The sequence below is a fragment of the Leptosomus discolor genome, chromosome 7 (assembly GCF_034619465.1).
Source record: "Leptosomus discolor isolate bLepDis1 chromosome 7, bLepDis1.hap2, whole genome shotgun sequence".
NCBI classification, from domain to species: Eukaryota; Metazoa; Chordata; class Aves; order Leptosomiformes; family Leptosomidae; genus Leptosomus; species Leptosomus discolor.
In genome coordinates, this window is record NC_141397.1 from 19,431,501 (window position 1) to 19,450,593 (window position 19,093).

General features: G+C 42.6%; 1 protein-coding gene across 1 annotated transcript in view; it reads left to right on the forward strand.

The window, feature by feature from the left end:
• Positions 1 to 17,863: 17,863 nt before the first annotated feature.
• Positions 17,864 to 19,093, forward strand: part of CMTM8 (CKLF like MARVEL transmembrane domain containing 8) — a 36,802-nt gene continuing 35,572 nt past the window's right edge. Inside the window, exon 1 of the mRNA XM_086468416.1 lies at positions 17,864 to 18,034. Coding sequence (XP_086324542.1) covers positions 17,864 to 18,034 — 171 coding nt within the window. The remainder of the gene's footprint in view (positions 18,035 to 19,093) is intronic.

A 19,093-nucleotide genomic window follows, 5' to 3' on the forward strand; every position in this document is an offset into this window, starting at 1 on the left:
GATCATTACCTCCCCTTCTGTTTTTTAATCCTTGAATTTTTGTATTTCTCTGTTTCTCCCTTGCTGTTCCCAGGTGTTAGGCTCTTCTAGAATCCCATTCCCCAAAACAAGAGGGAGATGTTGATCTGGGGAATCTGAACCGTGGAGCCTAGGGTTCATTTTAGTGTTGTACCTGTGGTCGTTCTTCACTGGTATTGTTTGGTGGGTGGGGAAGGATACTGTTGGCTACCCACTGCTCAGAATTGTCATGCTGTGTTTCTAGCTTCACCATCAGCTACAAAGTGTTGCACTCCACACAACACTCCAAGGAATGTCTGGGGAATTCCCTGGTAGATTGTGTTTCTGTTGTCAGAAGGGTTTTGTGCCAGTACACTGACTGCATTCATTTCAGTGCCTGCCAGTGACTGACATGTCAACTGGACTGTAGTCCTGAACCAACCTCCCCAGAGAACCGGTGAATTCTGATGTTACTCTTTCACTGGACAAAACTTCAATGGTGCTGGATCAAGTCCTTTCAACCGTCTCCCAGAAAGCTTCTCAAAGGCATCTGTCTTTTATTCCACAGGCATCTCAACTAGGTTTTTTTCAGGCATCTTTGCTTCATAAGGGAGGTTAATATTATTTATTACTGGAAAATCTGTGATTTTATGGAGTTTGGGGGTGGGGGTGGCTTGGGTATTTTTATTTTTTTTTTCACAAAGGTTGATGCAAGAGAAGATACATAAATGAAATCTGTCTTGCTTTTCTTGCATACCAAACTGATTTTCTCGGTAAAGCATACGCTAGGTACCTAGGGAGTGGACTCCATCTTGCAGCTGGGAGACAAGGGTCAGCATCGAGCCTTACAGAGCTCAACAAGAATGCCCATCTGCTCTGAATACCCACTCCAAACCTCTGAGCAGTATCAGAACTGTTGTTCACTGTTCTCGGTGACGGTTTAGACCAGAAATCGTGAGCACAAGCCCATCCCAAAGCTTTAAGTTCTCGTTCCAAACTTGCTAAATCAAAGTGGATGCCTGGGAATAATTGTCATACTTAAGTAGCCTGGATTACTCTGAAACAGGCGAGCATTGGGGCAGCTGGGTGTAGACAGGAAGACGCTTCAGCTCAGGGGTACCATTTCTTGTGCTCCTATCATGTTTTGCATTAATTTTTGGGAGCTCTTATGAATGTCATCAGATAACTCACCGATGAGAAAATTTATTTGCCTTATTTCTGGTTTAGTGCTGAATATAACAGGTGGCTAGAGGTCAAGTAACGTCAGATGTTTAGGGCAATTGAGATCGCTGGTAGAGCTGACCTGGAGCGTGCACTCTGCTTAGACAATTAAAAGGACGTGTTAGGATCGGAAGCGCTGTTACACTAACGCACACGTGGAGCATACACTCCCCATTACTGCATAACTTTCAGTGTGTCTGCTTGTGCTTTTTGTTGTGGCTTTTTTTTTAATATCAAGCTGAATGGCTTTGCCTTTATATGTGTATATATCCATATATATATATATAAACTTTTTTTTACATGCAGTATGTAGAACAGTAGCATTTTGTAAGATACATAAAGGGCTATATGAGCTAAATGTGGTAAATTAATATATATTTTAAAATTATTTCTTTATTATTCCAATACTACTTCTACCACTGGAACCCCAAAAACTTAATCGTTCTTGTTTTGTACAGAAGCCTGTTCTAAGGCAAATCCAGAGAAAAGGTTTTTATGGAATTCTTTCCTTCAGTCTGTAATGGTATTCTTGTTCTTTTGAAGTGAGGTTTCAGTAACTAAAATAATTTATTTAAATTTCTATAGATACTTTACCATTTGTATTTGCTTTTCAGTGCTTGGGAACGTTCAGCTTGGCACTAGATATTTTCCCCCCACTTTTACTGCTTATTAAAAGACTGTGATATGATACTGGAACTGAATGATTAGGCTCCTGTTCTACACACACTCTGTTTTGCCTAGTACTGGGATAGTCTTACTGAAAACATTAACCCCTCTGTAAGGGGTCCTAAATTTGTAACTAGTTCTTAATTTCTGAACATTAATTACTAAGGAAAGCATTATCTTCTAATGGCACATACTCGACTTGCCCTAGCCATGTGTACTGATTTTGTTTAAAGATTGTGAATGTATACCCATTTGAATGGAGAGTTAGTACAAATAAACATTTTTGTCTTGGGAATCGCTTTGGTTTCTGTTGTCTCATTTTATATGGCTCACGATTAATATTTTATTCACTTGATGGAATGTAGGTTTTTCTGGATATGGTGTGTGATGATAGCAGAGATGAGATTGCCGTGCAAGAACTTAAATTTTTAAAAGAGCTATTTGATATCCAGATGTCAGCATTTTCATTTCTGTCCATTAGCAAAACAATTATGTTGTCTTTGACCTCTGAAACAAGTCCTTGTCTTCAGTTCCTTGAGTTACTGTGTGAGCCACAGGAGGGCACTGGTGGGTAAGTGACCAATTCCCCCTGCTCCGCAGTTACTTCCCATTTATTTCTGAATCTCCTTAGGTTCCTGTAGGACCGCAGCTGTCTTACACTGTGTTCCTTGTATTTGGAGATGGCTGTAGTTCAGGACCAGATGCACTGGAGCTGGAAGCGAGAGAAGGAGCTTGCTATAAAACACCCAACGCCTTATTACTTCTGCCCAAGGCCCAGTCTTGCCTGTTGTCTAAGACCCTGCCAGTACAGGGCAACAGCCGCTACTTCAGCTCTTGGACAATATGGTCTCTGAGATCTTTCAGCATCAGTTGGGTTCCTGTATTGTGCATCCAGCCCTGCTTGTTTCTGTTGCATCTTGAAGTTGCAAGAGCCTGGAAAATTATGGGAGCAGATTGTGCTCAGTTCTGTCCGTTTTTATATTAAAAGGAGCGGGAGGTGTCACAAGTGTTTAACCAGGGAAAGGGAGGTCTGCCACTTAGTTGTGGGGCACCATGCTGTGGAAGAAGTATGGGGGTTTTGGTGAGTAGAATAATGCACTGTCTACCTGAAAGCCTCAAGGCATTTCATTATTCCTAATGTCCTAATTCCTCATTTACAAATAGGGATACTGAGATGTAAAGGTGGTTGCCCAGCAAACCTGTGACTGGATGCATTTAATCCCAGTTTTAAGCCAGAGTTCTCAGATTAGGTGATTTCTCATACTTCTAGCTCAAATTTTATTTAAGGGTGCATGAAATCAACTAGCAGAATAAATATGTAGGTATCTAAAACATACCATCCAAAGGGCCTTTAATTCTGGTAAGTCTGAGTCAACAGGAAAGGAAAAACCATCATGAGAGTACTAGGATGGATAAGTTTCTTTCACATGGGCATTATCTTCTGAAGGGGTGGTGCTTTCTCACTAGATCAGTGCTTACAGGCTGGTGTCTTTGGCCATCTGACTGTATGTAGCGCTCAGGCTGGCCCTGAGGTGCAGGAAACATGGCAGACAAGAAGTCAGTTTCCAAGGGCCTGTGCTGCTGCTGCTTCATAACACCCCCACCCTGGACTTCACTGTGAGGCTGGAGGTGTATGGATAAAGTACATAGATACTGCAGGGGCTGGTTAATGCTGAAATTAAATGGTGTCCTGGAACATGTAGCACTTCATATTATTAGAAAGTGTAAAACTATTTCTCTTCTGCCTGTTTCCTGCCCACACGGAGTTTTCTCCTGTGATTTGCCCTGAGCTGATAGAAATCTGAGCGCTGAAAAGTAACACTTCTATTGTGAATAATGGATGGGAAGAGTATCTGCCTTCAATCCCAGCATGTGCAAAGGAGAGGTGTTTGGCATTCAGATGAAATGAAACCTAGTTCTCTTACCAGTCTGTGCTAAGTTGATTTCAGTTCCCAACAATACGCTTTGGGTAGCGGCTTTCAGATACTCTCGATCTATCAGTCTAGTCCTGCGCTTGCTGAAAGCAATTGCAGAACTGGATTTTAAGAGGCGAATAGTCGGGTGACGCCCAGCGGAATGGTAGCTCTGGCAGAGCTCCCCATGTCTAAATTGAATTTACCTGTTTGTTATATTTGCTTATTGCCTACAGTATCTGTTTTAGAGAAATGTTGTGAAGGGTAATTGTAGGGAGCACTGGGGACCGATGTTGATTATTTCAGTAAGTTACTAGAAACATGATGAATTACTACATTTAAATGTATGTCCTTCTTGAAACTCATATTGAAGGAATTAGTGAATAATAAAGCACAGCTCTGACCTGTGAGCAATCTTGATTGTTTAGATGGGGGCAACTGCCCAAGTCTGCTCAGTATGACGCATATTGCACTGATGTTGGCACTGCTTGTTGTCACTACACCGCGTGTTTCATTTTCTTACTGGATGGGAGTCATTTAGTGTCTTTCACCCTACAGCTTCCCTTCATATCTCTTCCAGCTTCCCTCTTGTCTTCATGGAGCTGCACCTGTATGTGCTGGTTTGTAGTGAACCTTAAGAAGGGTTCTTCAGATCAAAAGGTGGAGGTGTGTATATGCACACGATTATGCACATCTATACAGGTAACCCCCCACCTACCCTCTGTTGAACGTTTGTGTGCACAAGGAAGCCTTGTAAGGGGCTGGGAATTTTGCATAGGCTTTTAGCAAGGCCACAATGAGAACTGATGTTCAGCTGCCTTTGCACTAGCTGTGTCCATCCATTCGTTTAGAGCTGCTTGGTCAAGAAGGTAGAGCTTAGATCTTTTCCAGACCATCCCACAGTCTCTGGGATGGCAGTCATCAGCTTGGGTTAATTAAAAACATTGCTACTATTTTCAGGGAACAGTGTCACGTCTATGCTACCAGTCATTGAAACTCTGAAATGCCATGTTTGTAAAAAATAGTGCATATTCCATGTTTAGGTGAAAATAATGATATTAATTTAACTAGTTTGCCTTTTCTTTCTCCAAATCCATTATAAACCTCATTTTAAAAATTGCAAACTACTGCATCACGTTGTTGTCACAGAAACACACTTTGGTTCTTAGTGGGATAGATTCTTTCCGAATAGTTTGTTTTGAGGACTTAGCAAATATCTTCAGTTTGATGATTACTGAGCACAGGCATGTGGTAGACTCAGAAAGTACAACCTTGGGGATTTTTAGTTCATTTTTTTGCCTTTTGAAGGCCGGAGAGAACTGGAAAGCAAGCCAAATTTGTTAGCAAGCACTGGCTGGGTAAATAGTAATATATTTTGAGACATTTATGAAGCATTAGCTAGTATTTAAAATTCAAACTTCAAACAAAAAATACTTGCATCACAGTTTCTTGGAAGATGTAAGCCATTTTTTTAACATGCTATTCTTTTTCGTGGTATCTACTTGATATTGTAGCATCAAGGATAAACCAACACGTACCATGATCATGATTTTGAAGGCTCAAAATACTCACTTGAAAGCACTTTAGCAAAGTGAGCTCAAAGCAAGCTGTTCTGTGTTGTGACAGCTGAGCAGAGACAGCCTTGGCCGTGCCTGTGCTCTGGATTAAAGACCAGGTTTTATACAAGTGTTTTTAGCGGTGTATGTAAAGCCAGTTTAAGGATTTTTCTAATTTCTACTTACTGTCCAGAATTGCATTTCAATGTGACGGAGATGCTTCAGTTTTGTTTTTCTTTTCAATGCAGACTTCATCAGCATAATTTTCTCCAAGCTTCAAGTTAGGTAACCGCAGTAGCGCTTAGTCATCCCAGTCTTCCCTTGTCTTATCCTCCAGTTTTCTTCATCTGCATTTTTTTCATGCTGCAGGCTACTACAGAGAAGGAACACCTGTTATTCCCAAAGCTTTAGCCAGCACGGAAAAAAAAATAGGTCAGCATACCACCATCTGCATTTAGCCTTGTCTTACGTTTGTTGCCCAGTAGAGAGATTAAGTGTGGGACAAGATCTTTCAAACTTTCACACTGTTGAGTTTAATCCTTCTGCCACTCACATCTTTATTCATATATTCACTGCTTTAAAACAGCAGAAGCTCAAATTTTTTCTTAGTGGTATTCCCTGGTGCAGTTGCTCAGGCTGCTTTAAGTCTCTAGAGTATGTGATCACATCAAAATCTTGGTAGCTAGGAGTGATCTTCACCCAGCCAGAGTGCTTAAACTTTGCAACAAAGGCTGCTTAAGTTAATAGAATTCACAGAATCCATAGAATCATTTAGATTGGAAAAGAACTTTAAGATCATCAAATCCAACCATTAACCTAACAAGTAAGTTGATTCTAATGTATTCCTACTTGAAAGCCACAGTATCCTACACTTACATTTAGTGTACCTAGTTACCATACTCATTCAAGTAATCTTTTTTTTTTTTTCCCCCCTCAGAAATTTTGTCTCCAACTTATCCACAACTATACGTTATTCACAGATAAATTCTAAAACTTGTAATTCAGCTGCTTGTAACCGTTTGGCAGAGGAACGTGCAGTTACCCAGCACGACGATTTCTAGGAGTGGCTTTTCTTCCAAAATACAATGTGGTTGTCCTGACAGTGCTGGGCACTGTAGAGCAGCAGAGGTGTTTCCTAGCAGGCACAGTTAGCATTCTGAAAGCAATCAGATTAGAAATGAGAGAGTGGAATGGGGTTGGACTGCCTACCCTACAGGTAAATTGTTTTAAGTGTAATTTGTATATACTATGTTTGGAGAAGAAAGGGAACAGAGTTCAAAATATTGCACTTGTTGGAAAATAGAGAGTGAGACCAAGTCAGTTTTAACCAGTGCAAGAGCTGGTAATGCAAGGACGTGCACTACAACACAGGAGGAGTGAAGACAAAGCTGTCGAGAGCTGATTCAAGCCGCTTTTGGCCTGTCATTCTGTACCAGGCACGGCTTCACTGTAACAGCTTAGTGCAGCAATGTTCTCTTCAAAACTAAAACCTGGGAAATGTCTCCTCAGATAACTTAGCGTTGCTGAAGTGCAAGAGAGATTTCACAAGCACACTTGGTATTATCAAAATGCACTGAGATACAACAATTGCTGTTGAAGTTACCCCCCCTTCTGTCTATCACTCTCCAAGCAAGAGATGGAAAACTCTTGAGATGAGAAAAATATGCTGTTCACGCACTCTAGACAGGTTACACAGAGGAAATATGCACTTCACTCACTTTGCAGCAGGATCAAGAGAGTTCAGAAAAATGCGCTGATAGTCGTGAGAAAGGCTGGTAAGAGATGGTCAGAGCAATAACTGCAATCTCCTTGCGGTAAAGGCCTCCATTCTTTCTTGCACATGCTGCATTTAACAAGTGAGAAATAATCAGAAGTGTTGGCTACCTCTCTGTCAGTTTGCGATTTTTCTCAAAGCTGAACCAAGCAGGATTAGGTCTAAGTAGTCAGAGAGAAGCCTTCAAAAGCTCCTCAAAATGTTCTTCCCGAAATTCTGAGGGAATTTTCTTCCTTTCTCTTGCAATTACAGATTCAGAGCTAGAAGTGAATAGCAACGTACCCACACCCCTGGCTATTAATAGTTTTATGTGGTCTTAACAATCAAATAATTACAATGCTACCAGTGGCTGCAGCCTGGTGTCACCAGAGGTTGAGGCTAAATGAGAGAAATTGAGCAGGGACACTCCTGACTCCTGATGCATTTTTATCCTGACCCACAAGTGGCTGGAAATCTTGCTGGTTCCTTCCACCTGAGAACTTGTGTGTTGTGTACAAGCTTCCCCCTAGCCAGAATCACTGGTTTTCTCATTGCTACTGTAACCAGTTCTAAAACAAAGAGTAGAGGACTTGGTTACATGATTTGTGAATTATCAGTTATGGTGATGGGGGCATGAGAAGCGCTTTGTAAATAATCACATTTAGACAGAACCCGTCATGTCAGCATGTGGGCTGAGTGAGGGGAGCATCCAAGGAGTGGTAAGCAAAAACTGGGAGGTTTAAACTTCTCTGCTCTTCTAATGTTGGGACAGTAATTAGGTCCAGACTGGATGGACAGTCGGATTTTAGGAAACAGAGTGGAAAGGCCTGGTATGGGAAAATTTGAAAAGCACAATTCCAGGTAACCTTGTTTTAATTACAGAGTTGGACTACACTGATCTAAAACTCATTGTTATAATGACTGGGAACTCTGCACCAGGTAGTCAGGCCTCAGATAAGTCCCTCTTGAATGCATCACCAAAAATGACCGTGTGGTTTATTGTCACAGAAGTCACCGGGTAAGTAAGCAGGGAAGCTAAACTATTCATAGCAGCCCACTTGAGTCAGGATGAAAGCATTTCAGCTGGGCTGTTACAGGGAAGTTCCTGGGGTTGCTGACTGTGCTGAACATGTCCTAAGGAATCAGTGACTTCACTCCCTGGGACTGCTTGCTGTCTACCTGCCTCTGTGTGTTAAATGCATGTTTTAAAAAAGGAAATGCATGCGCGCACACAGACAGCACTTGAACAGGGAAAATGCTTAATTTTCAAGTCTGCTTTCAGTCCTGAAGTATTAGTGTTAACATACGATTTATCTCTATTCAATGCAGTTTTCTTGGGCTTACCTAGTCACAAGTCTTTGTGTAGCTAGCTAGAGTTTGGAAAGATTATTTTGCTTTCAGAAATATTATCTGGCTTGAGATGATTAGTAAAATGCACTGAAATCCAGTAGGCAGATCTGAAGAAACAGCTGATCTTCATACGGATTTTAATACAGATTTGGAGTGTTTGGAGTTGGTGGTGATTTGGGTTGGCAAATTTTTTATTTTCTGTACTGCCTTTGAGTAAACATAGCTTATTGAATCTGCTGTAGTCCAGTATTGTTGACTGATTATAATGCCTTGGTGGCTTTTTTTGGCACAACTTATGTTAGGGGATTCACTACCACACACAGGGTAGAGGCGGCTTTGTTGTGTAGTGCTAACGGCAAGACTATGCCTCTCTCTGTCACCCATCTTACAGCTGAGTGCTAAAAGTTATTTTCAATCACATTAATGAAATACTGTGAAATAATGGTTTCTTTTTCAAGGTGGGGATACAGATAGAGCAAGTATGTTGTGCATGTAGTCCTTCAAGTCCTGCTTTTTCTTTACTTCCCCAAATTTGGAGGTGAACTTGAACTGTATCACACTCAGATGAGGTAGACTGTGGATCTGTAACCCCTCTGTTCCCCTCTCCTAGAGGCAGTTGTCATGCGTCCTTGTGGCTCCTTTTCTGTGCTTTTATAAGAAGACGTGATTGAATACTTGTCTTTGTAGTAGAGGTGCCTTCACCAGCACCTTTTTTGTTTTTCCTTTTCTATGTGTGTTTTTTTCTTCTTGCCAGTTGCCTTACACCCAGTTGCTTTACAGATCAGAGTACTTCTGCAGGCTGGAGGTTGTCACGTATAACTCATCTTCTGATTAGACAGATACCTTGAAATACCCCTTAAAATATCCCAGTGTTTTCTTTGCTATTTATGAAGATTATTTATTAAATCCTGCATTTCAGCACTGATGAGAGAAAGTAATCCTCTTACTTGTATTTCACTTGTGAATTACATCAAGAAATCCTCCACTAGTGAATTCAGACAGCCCATAAAAGTCAGCTTCTAGCACAAGAGGGATGCTTGTATGCAAGAAATAACCTCAGATTTCATCAAAGTAACACCTGGTTTGAATATATCCTTGCTAACTTTGATGTTTTTCCTTGTACTGTCTGCTTGAACAATGAACCATGAAAATACGATCTCCCTTACTAGTACTTCACTGAAATAGTAATCATAACATCACTTAAAAAGGAAGCACAGCGGTTTGATACATGACCTTTATTTGCACACACTGATAGAGCTTGTTTCCTGAGCCTCCGACTGAATCCTTGTGTGGCAGGCAAGGAAGAAATCATTTGACTGGCATATCGAGAGAGCCACACTGCTTTTGTAAAATCATAATTTGATCTATTTAGTGACTACTTTTAAAAATAATTATCTGGGTCTAGGAGACATTCTTTTAATCATATAGATATGTCTCTCTGTGTGTATGTGTACGTATATATTTACATATATATACAAAAAACCAGTTTTCTAATGTACTGAGGAGATGAAGGTTAAGCTACAACACTCCCTGTCCTCATCTCCCTTCATAGTCTTTTAACCTATTGGTCAATTCCAGCTGAATGGGACAAAGTGGAAGAGTACCAAAAGATGTCAAATTCTTGTAAATGCCAAGAAAATGTGCTGAGGATACCTCTTAGTAGAAAAAAGCTATATGGAGTAGATTGACCTTATAAATACCCCCACCGCAGCAAGTACTTCCAATGGAGTCTGAACTTTCTTGAACATTAAGGTGACCCAGCCTCAAAGTTCATAGGAAAAGAAGCTTTTTAATCATGGGGCCTATGGGGACATTTGTGTTATACATGTTATAGCATCTCATGTCAGAATTGTCTCATAGTTAGCATCAAGCCAGACATTCACAAATATATGATGGACCTAATCCACCCCAATATTAGTCATTAGAGCCACATCCATCTCGGAGCATCCTCTGCTTTCTCCAAATCTAACACTGCAAACCAGAGGGCTGTGCCAATTCACATAATTCAAATTCCCAGGTAATGATGTTGCTTTCAGTAGAAAGGCTGTATTATAGCTGCACTACATGCATTTAGTAAAATCCTTCTTGGTATGTTTTTCTTATGGTTCAAAGAGCTTAGATAGCCAAACCCCTATCAGCTCTTCTCTCAATCTCCTAAAAAACCCTTCCTTTCTTCTGAAATTCCCTTTTCCCTCATTGATCTAGCAAAGAAGGATTATCCATGCTCAGTAGCTGGTTAGTAGGGTGATAAATGACTTGACAGGATAAGCTTTCTCAAGACATGTCATAAATGGAATCAGCCTTTGTTCTAAGGAAATCCCAGACCCTCCAAAATTCAGCCCATCATCCATCCTCTGACTGCTCTGTAGTCTGACACCGTGCACCATTCTCACACAGCTCAAAGCCTGCAATTTTCAAAGCAGACTAAGTGAATTGATAAATTTAACAGAAGTTGGCTTTCTGCTTCGTTTAAAAAACCCAGAAGGTTTTGCTAGACTGGCAACAGACAACACACTCTGTTCCCCATAAATACATGCAGCCGTAATAGAAAAATCATTCTCTCTTCTATTTATTTCCTGTTTCTCCAGGCTCCTATTTCTCTTACTGTAGCTGTTTTCAGGAATCTAGAGCAGAAGAATGCACTGAGAGCCTTGCCTCACTGCAGCTGTTTTTTCGTGCACTGACACAAGACTTACCAGGTATCAGTAGCTTTGCATGTTGGTTTTGTGCATATTTGTATCAGTAATGCTATGAAAGCATCCAGTAATTATTTATAGTCATGAGCAGTGTCCTGTATATTGTAAAACAATGGTGCTTACTTTGAGTTGAATGTGACCGTGTTTTGTGTTAGGGAGATTTGTTTCTTCGGTTTTGTTTTGTTTCAGGGCTAAGACTGTTCTACGAATACAAATAATAGGGTCATTTTTTTTCTTTGTGTTCATAGAAGTCTTCTGGCACTTGTCTACTTGCAAAGATAAATTGCTGATTTGAAAATACCGATACCACATCGCTCAGTCACTTGGAGATTTCAGATCACTAGGTGGTCTAAAGTGTTCCTCTGTTAAAATTCTGCTCTCCTTCTGTTAATGGATGGATGTCAAATGTCTTTATCCCATATGAACAGAACAGCTGTGCAAACCAGCACGAAGAGCAGCAAAACATTTGCCTGCATTTCTCTGCCTTCTCCTTCCGCTGTTGTGTTCTCCAAGACTTAGGTCAGTGCCCTGCCGGGCTCCCAGCTCTCCTCTCCTGCACTTCAGCCCCTCACGACAGAGCAGGTACACTCTGGTACCTCTCTCCAGCCAGCTGCCGCCTTTCTCAGCAGGTCCAGCAGTCAGCCCACTGGCCTTTTTTTGTTTTCTGGATGAGATTTTCCACCTTTAAACCTTGCAACCTACCTGCATAAAACTGATTCTCCCAGTGCAGCAGCTTCATTACCCAATTATTGGCCAGGCACAGCCCAGCCAGCGAGATTCATGAAATCTTTTATTCTGCTACCGCTTCAGGACAAGGAGGTGATGTGTCAGGTGTTGGTACTGCAGGGTATATTGTACAGCTGGCTGACTAGATCATTAACAAGATTGTAGCTTTATGGAATTAATTGGAATTCATTCCTGTGGTTTCTCAAATCACTTGGGTCATCTCTTGTCATGTCCTGTATAATACAGACCCAAAAAAAATTGTCAATATGAGCTTGGTAAAGAGTGTATTTTTAAAAAATCCATAGCGTTGAATTATAGATCTAAAAATATGGAGAGTCTAGTGTTTTACTTAATAAATTATTTAAATAGCTAATTATACTGTATTAAAAAGATAAGTTAAAAAACCCCAAACAACAAAGATGCTTTCTTTTCAGTCTGAATTTGTCCGGCTTCAGCTTCCAGCCGTGGTATTTGCCTGTCAGCTACTGGATGTCTTCTCTCTGTGTGTATATGCACACAGCAAGCTCCAGTCACCTCCTAATAATTTGGCATAATAGAAGGCACATGTTGGGTCTCAGGCATGTTTTGGGGTGTTGTAGCAACCACAGCAGAGCATGACAGCTGTCTGTTAATAAAGGCTGCAAGCAAGCTGATGTCAGAAGTTATGAGGTGGCTGTAAACTCTCCCTAAACATGGATGATGCCGTGATGAAACCACGGTGGAATTGTTCAGTCTTTCATTAATTATCTAAAAACAAATATGACATTGACAATTGTTGAAGGTGATCTTTTCCTCCAGCTGTTTTGCATTGGGCTTGGGTGCTGTATAAACATTACCTGCTGTGATTTACATGAACAGACAAGCACCATCCTTAACAAGTAGAAAACATACATGTACGTGTCTTCGGTGGAAATAGTTATATTCTCAAGCACTGTAATCACTAGTATGTGTTTGTACCATAGTAATATTTAACGGTCTACGGAGGACTGGTGACCCCAATGACAGAATTTATGAGTGTGCCTCAGGGACAGTCTGTCTGGACATGTTCAGGGGCAGAACAAGCTCCCTCCTCACATAACATGACACCAAACACTCTTGAGTGTTCAGGCAACTGGTGATTTGCAGGTGTGAGAAGGCACGGCCACCAGCTGTGCTGGGAGCTGCCCTTGCAGGCCCACTGTAAAGAAAGACAGCTGAGGGCAGCTGAGAAGCAGCCTGTGAAACACAATGTGGGCATACTCTTGCAGGTGCATCGCAGGTTTGAGGTCCCTGACCCCGAAGTATGAAAACCACAACTCCCAGTCTGAGAAGATTTGTATATAGACTTCGCACTTCTCGCTACAAACTCTCCTCTTAATTTGAGCAGACGTGCTTTCTGCCCTGGAGTTAAGCATATGCCTACAGCAGGCAGGGATGGTGTTCTAAGTACAGATTGGCTCTGGAGGAAGTAAGCAATTTTTCCTCAGCACAGTATCTAAGACACAGTTGTGTTTCAGGGCTGGGAAGGATTTTTAGATAAAACAGCTGGTGAAAGGCTAATGCACAGAAAATACATGGCTTATGTACTTTGTGGTTTCTTTTCTTAGCACAGTCTCTATCACCAAACAGTTTACTTAGTGTCATGATAATGGATTTCAAAACTGGAAAAAAATTACAAAAAAAATCTTAAAGTCAGTGTATCACTGTTCACAGCATGGAGTTAATTCTCTGTATGGCAGTGCATATGTTCTAAGGCAGCTTTTTGGCAGCTAAAATGTCTGTGCATCTATAGTCAGGCCTTTGTCCGTATAATCCAAGTAAATGTCCTGTAAAGAAAGAAGTATACGTGAGGAGTACAGAACATAAACAGCTAAGTCCTGCATTTTCTAGCATTAGGTTAGTAACTTCTGTATCTGATGATCGAATCCTGTGCACTGTCCTTAGTCAGACCGTATTTTCAATTGGTATAGATTTTATGTTTGTTAATTTTGCAGTGCCCAAGCTGCAAAACCAACCAAGCCTCGTGTTCAGTAACCCCACGTACTACAGATTTGCAGAATAATAGCCATTTTGAAAATATGGGCGTCTCATCTATGCTCTCTGTGTTGCAGCAAGATCCAAGTATCTCAATCATGAAAACCATCTTTACTTTGCAAACTACCAGTTCATACAGAGAGTCATTTGCCTTGATTGATCATTAGGCATGCCTATAGCACATGTCACTACCAAAATACAAATGAAGTATTTCTGGTTTGCGTTAGTATAAATCAGCTTTTCTGTATGGTTGTAAGAAGCCAAAGAGTAATATATGTCATTAATCATTTACTTAAATACGTTTGTAGCTCAAAGGCTACATTTTGCTGATTCCAAAAAGCCATTAGGAAATATTCCAAACATTTCTTGATTTAATGCTAACTAAGAATATCTCATGCTCAGATTAGCACAGTGGGATGTCAAAGGTGAGAAAATCTGTCCCGGACACCTGACACAAATCCATGTTCCTTATGTATGACCTGGGTTCCATGGAAAGTACAACTCCTTTCTTGCCCTCTTCAGAATAAGTTCCCTTAGCTTTCTTAGGTCACTCCTAGGTGGTTTAAAAGCATAAATTTTTGTTGTTGACTGAAATCTGCGGATGAGCCGTAAAAAAATCTCAATCACGTTTCCTTTTATATGTTTACTTGTTTTACTTACCTAAAAAAAAAAAAAGTCTGAATAACTTTGACATTTGAAAATTCTAGGATTTGGGAAGGGGGAAGGGAAGTTGTATTTGTTGTACTTCAAAATAGAAAACCAGTTCAGGAAATTCCTGTCAGCTCCACTCCTTGGGCCTGTGAGTCTACTTTAATTAGCGCTTCCATTTGCCCAGATTGTTGCTAAGAAGGTAGTTCTACAGAGCTCAATCAGTAATCTCAAAAATGTTGACACCTCAGGATTTGAGAACCAAACCAGCTTAAATGGAAGAATCTGTTAATTAGATATTGAGATGTTCAGGAATAATCCCTTTACTTAGAAACCTTATAATACTTGTATCAGCTGGTTTGCTTTTCCTAAAATATTTACATTGAATGGCTTCACCAAACTATGTATCTTTTTCTAATCACAGTACTTCATTCTAATAGTTGACAAACAGAAGTTACAATCTTGCCTGGTGTTTAAAAGCCTCACCAATCCTTCCCTTGAAAGGTTAATTTAAAACACAGAAAATGGGCCACCTTCCTCTCTCTTGGTAGTACTGTAATAAAAGGTTGATTGTTCAAGCAGCAGCATTCAATTATTTTGCTTCTTGATGCTATCTACATGTAAAAAAACCTAGCGAAGCTCAGATGGTCCCTGCAGGCTTTCCAGTTCTAGCCTTCAGTGCAAGGACGCAAAACAAAAAATTAAGAGCCTCACAGTTAACATTGAAACCATAAAGTACTACGTTGTCAAGTTAAAGAATGAAATATGCTTCCTGGAATGTCAGTGATATAGAAAAGCTTCTGGAGTGTTTGTCTTTTTTTTAGTGAAACTCATTCTTCGAGTATGTTTGCTGGAGAAAAATGTGCTAACTAAGGAAGTCAGCGTGGCAGACAGTGTTCAGAGAAGTTGCCCAGAAATGTAGCCATCCAGTTCTTGTTGAATGAGTCATAATAGTAGACCTCTATAACAGACATTGAAAACTTATATTAATAGATTTAACACCGTTGAAACAGAAAACAAATGTTTTCCTGTGTTGTTTTTTTTTTTTTTTTTTTCCCACGGGACTTGGGATGCTTGAACGGTAGATGTGCAGAGCAAAAACAATGAAATTTATTGCTCTGATTGCAACAGTTGAAAGAGAAACAACACTGACCTTCAGAAGTTTAGGGAGCAAAATAAATACAGAGTTTTAGCATTATGCATCAAAACTGAGACCACTGAATAACGTCCTGGAAACACCGTGAGAATATACATCCAGTGTAAAATAAATCAGCTTTCAAAGGCAAGTGATGTGAATGACTCAAACCATTTTGAAATTTGTGTTAATTTTGCCATTGGCATGAATTTTAGCCCCACATTTACTGACTTTCACTGACTGATCTTACAGGTGGGAAGCTCAAAAGACGAGAGTCTTTCAGAGGAGAAAATCAATGCTGTTACAATGGATCCTCACGAACAGCAGCTCAAAGCGGCTCTGGCATTGGAAGGAAGCTTGGCAGTGCTGAACAATCAGATAAAACACTTTCTATTTGCAAGCCAGTTGAAGCAGTCTCTAAACAGACCAGTGCACAGATGTGTTCTGTTCCTTTAAAATCTCAGCTCTTATTTAAGAGAAAGGGATAAAATAGGAACGCAACTATACAGAAATGCTGGTAACTCCACAAAAAATGATGGGTTTGCCAAAAATTGTAAAATTCCCCATTCATGACTGAGATGTGTTAAATGGTTTGAGCACGTGGTTTGCTAATGGTCTTTTTTTTTTTTTCCTCACAAAGAAATTAGCTGTATGTCATATCATGCTGAGTGGCTGGCCTCTCATTCTGATGACCTGCAGTTCATGTTTGCAAAACTCTGCCACATTTCTGCTATCTTAAATAAATAAAAAAGTCACCCGTGCCTGTGAGTACATGGAAGCTCCACAGAGCCAAGCCAAGACACATTTCAAGCAGCCCACGGAGCCTGTACTATAACACACTCACACTGTGAGTGGAGGCACAATCATGCACGAGAACAGTTCCTTTGGGTAATTCATGTTTCCGTATTTCTGGGAGAAACTGCCATCCTCCTCCTCCCTTCCCAGCTGATTCAATCCCTTGCTGAAAGGTTAATACTGCAAAATCCATCCTTTGTTAGCCAGTGGAGCAGCAGTAAACAATTGGAGGACAATAGCCACCACTCATATGGAAAACACTTCATTTTTACTGAGCTGCCACGTGCAAATACTTTGCAAACGAGAATTCCTGAATGTTGAAAAAAACTATAACCTTATTGCTTGTTGTCAAAACACCATACTTTTTGTGGAATGGAAGATCACTTTAGAAGCTCTTAAATGACCTGGAAATGACTTTAGACCGAAAAAGTACTAAAAAATCTAGGTTAGGGAACAGCTCAACACCACCAGGTAGCAGGCCAATAATGACCTCATACTTTCCGTTTCCTGTGACTTTCACAGCTTTTAAAAAGTCTTTTGCATCACGGAGACTCTTGGTTGTTTGGCAGATCCCAGCTCAATCCCCATTTCCATCTCCAAGAGGGCTGTGGTATCTCCTCACCTTTTGTTCCCTGCCCACAGCACTTTGAGGTGATTCCTCTCCCAACAGCGTGCCACTGACGAGTGATGGTGGCCAGCGGGGACAACAACCTGCAGCTTCAGCACGTTCTGTCAATGTTGTCTCCCTGTGGAGCCAGGGGCGACAGTCTAGGTGGATGATGACGGCAGGCGGCTGGGGCTGGACCCCCCCAAACCGTGATCACCCGTGAGGCCATGGCATGGCTGCCCACAGGGTGTTTTTCCAGAGAACAGCCGTCTCGGCTTGGCTTCTCGGCAGCACTGGAGGAAGACGTGGTCCCAAGGCCTCTGTGCATATAGAAGTCGATGTGGTCAGGAGACGGTTTCAGAGGGACCCCGCGTTGCCGCCTCAGAGGGCCCTTCCTCAGCGCAGGGGATCCCCCGCACCACCAACCCAGGGCCGGGGTCCCCCATATATGCCTTGGCGGTCGGTCGCCTGCGCCCCACCTCAGTGGGCTGCCGCCCGCCCCGTCTGGCGGCTGCCCCGCTCCCGCCTCGAGGGCAGCTACGGGAGGGCTGGGCGGCCTCCTGGGCGGGCAGCACCCCACCGGACCCGCCTCCCCGCCTGGGGCCGGGCGCCGAGCACCCTCCCCCCCGCGCTGAGGCGAGGGGCTGCCCGCGGCGCCGGGGCCACACAAAGCGGTGCGCGGCGGCGCCTTTCCCGCTGCCCGTGAGGCGGCAGCCGCCCCTTTCTCCGCCCCGCTGCCGGGCTCGGCGCCTGCCGGGAGGCGAGGGGTAGCCCCGCGGCGCCGACGATGGAGCCGCCGGTGCCGTCGCCTCAGGAGCAGCCGCCGCGCCCTCGCTCCCACACGGTCACCACCACCAGCTCCTCCTTCACCGCCAACCTGTCGGCCAGCTCCAGCACCCTCGCCTACGACAGGGAGTTCCTGCGGACCCTGCCCGGGCTCCTCATGGTGACCGAGATCGTGAGTGACCCCGGGCGGGCGCCGGCCCTGGCGGAGCTGGGCTGGGCTGGGGGGCGGCGGGGGGGGCGGGCCTCGGCCCGGCACAGGGCGCTCAGCGGGTTTTCGGGTCACTGCTGTGGAAAGTTCCCGCTGTGTTTTGGAGCTTGGGCCGTTTCCCCCCAGTTCATCACCTGATGCTGCTTCGCTGGGTCCGTACCGGCAGGTGAAGCGGCGGGAAGGGACGCTTTGAAATGGGGCTGGGGCGGGGGGGTGGGCGCAAGGCTCCCGCCCCGAGGGAAACCATCGACAAATGCAGAAGTAACGCAGGGCACATGCGGTCTGTAAGTCTCCCCCGGTGGTTGTGGTGTCATCAGCTCCCGTAGCGGAAAAATGCCTTTTGGCAGATGGGAACTGATTTTTGGAGGCTTTTCTTTAACTGCGTTCGTGTGTACGCTTCGTACTTCGTAGCGCACTGATAACTGTGACATGGGAGTTAATTAGGTAACTTCCCTTCATTTGTAGGTCAATAAAAACCATTTCCTTGTGCTTTTGGTGATTAGCTATATCTGTGCAGAGCGGGATATGAGCTAAGGCCTTTTGGTTTTGGTAGCGATTTTATTTTTGGCAGGTACTTTGAGGTGTAAAGGAATGTACAGACGGACAGACAGCGTGGGGTTTAGTCGCTTGTTTTAGTGGTGGGATCCCTCTGCAGGACTGCCTGCTTTCCGGGCATCAAGCAGTAGATACACAGCATCTCCACTTAAAAATAATACGTTTCTTTTAAGGCTGCTCATCTATGCTATTAATAGTTAAAGAACTTAGAGCTGGTTGCCCAACTAATTTTTTAGTTTCCTCTGTGATGTTTTTGCTTTGATGATGGTGGAAGGATTAACTTATCTGACCAGATTAATTTTCAAGGCTTGAAAACATTGTGCTTCGCCAGAGCAGTGGAATGGCTGTTGATTTTGCTGACTTCAAAGTTAAAACAACCAAGCGAAGCTTCGGGCAGACATGCAGCGTAGGACCTCTGGTAGGAACAGTGTCGTCAGAGAAAGGATGGTTGCTCTGTGGGCAAGTAGT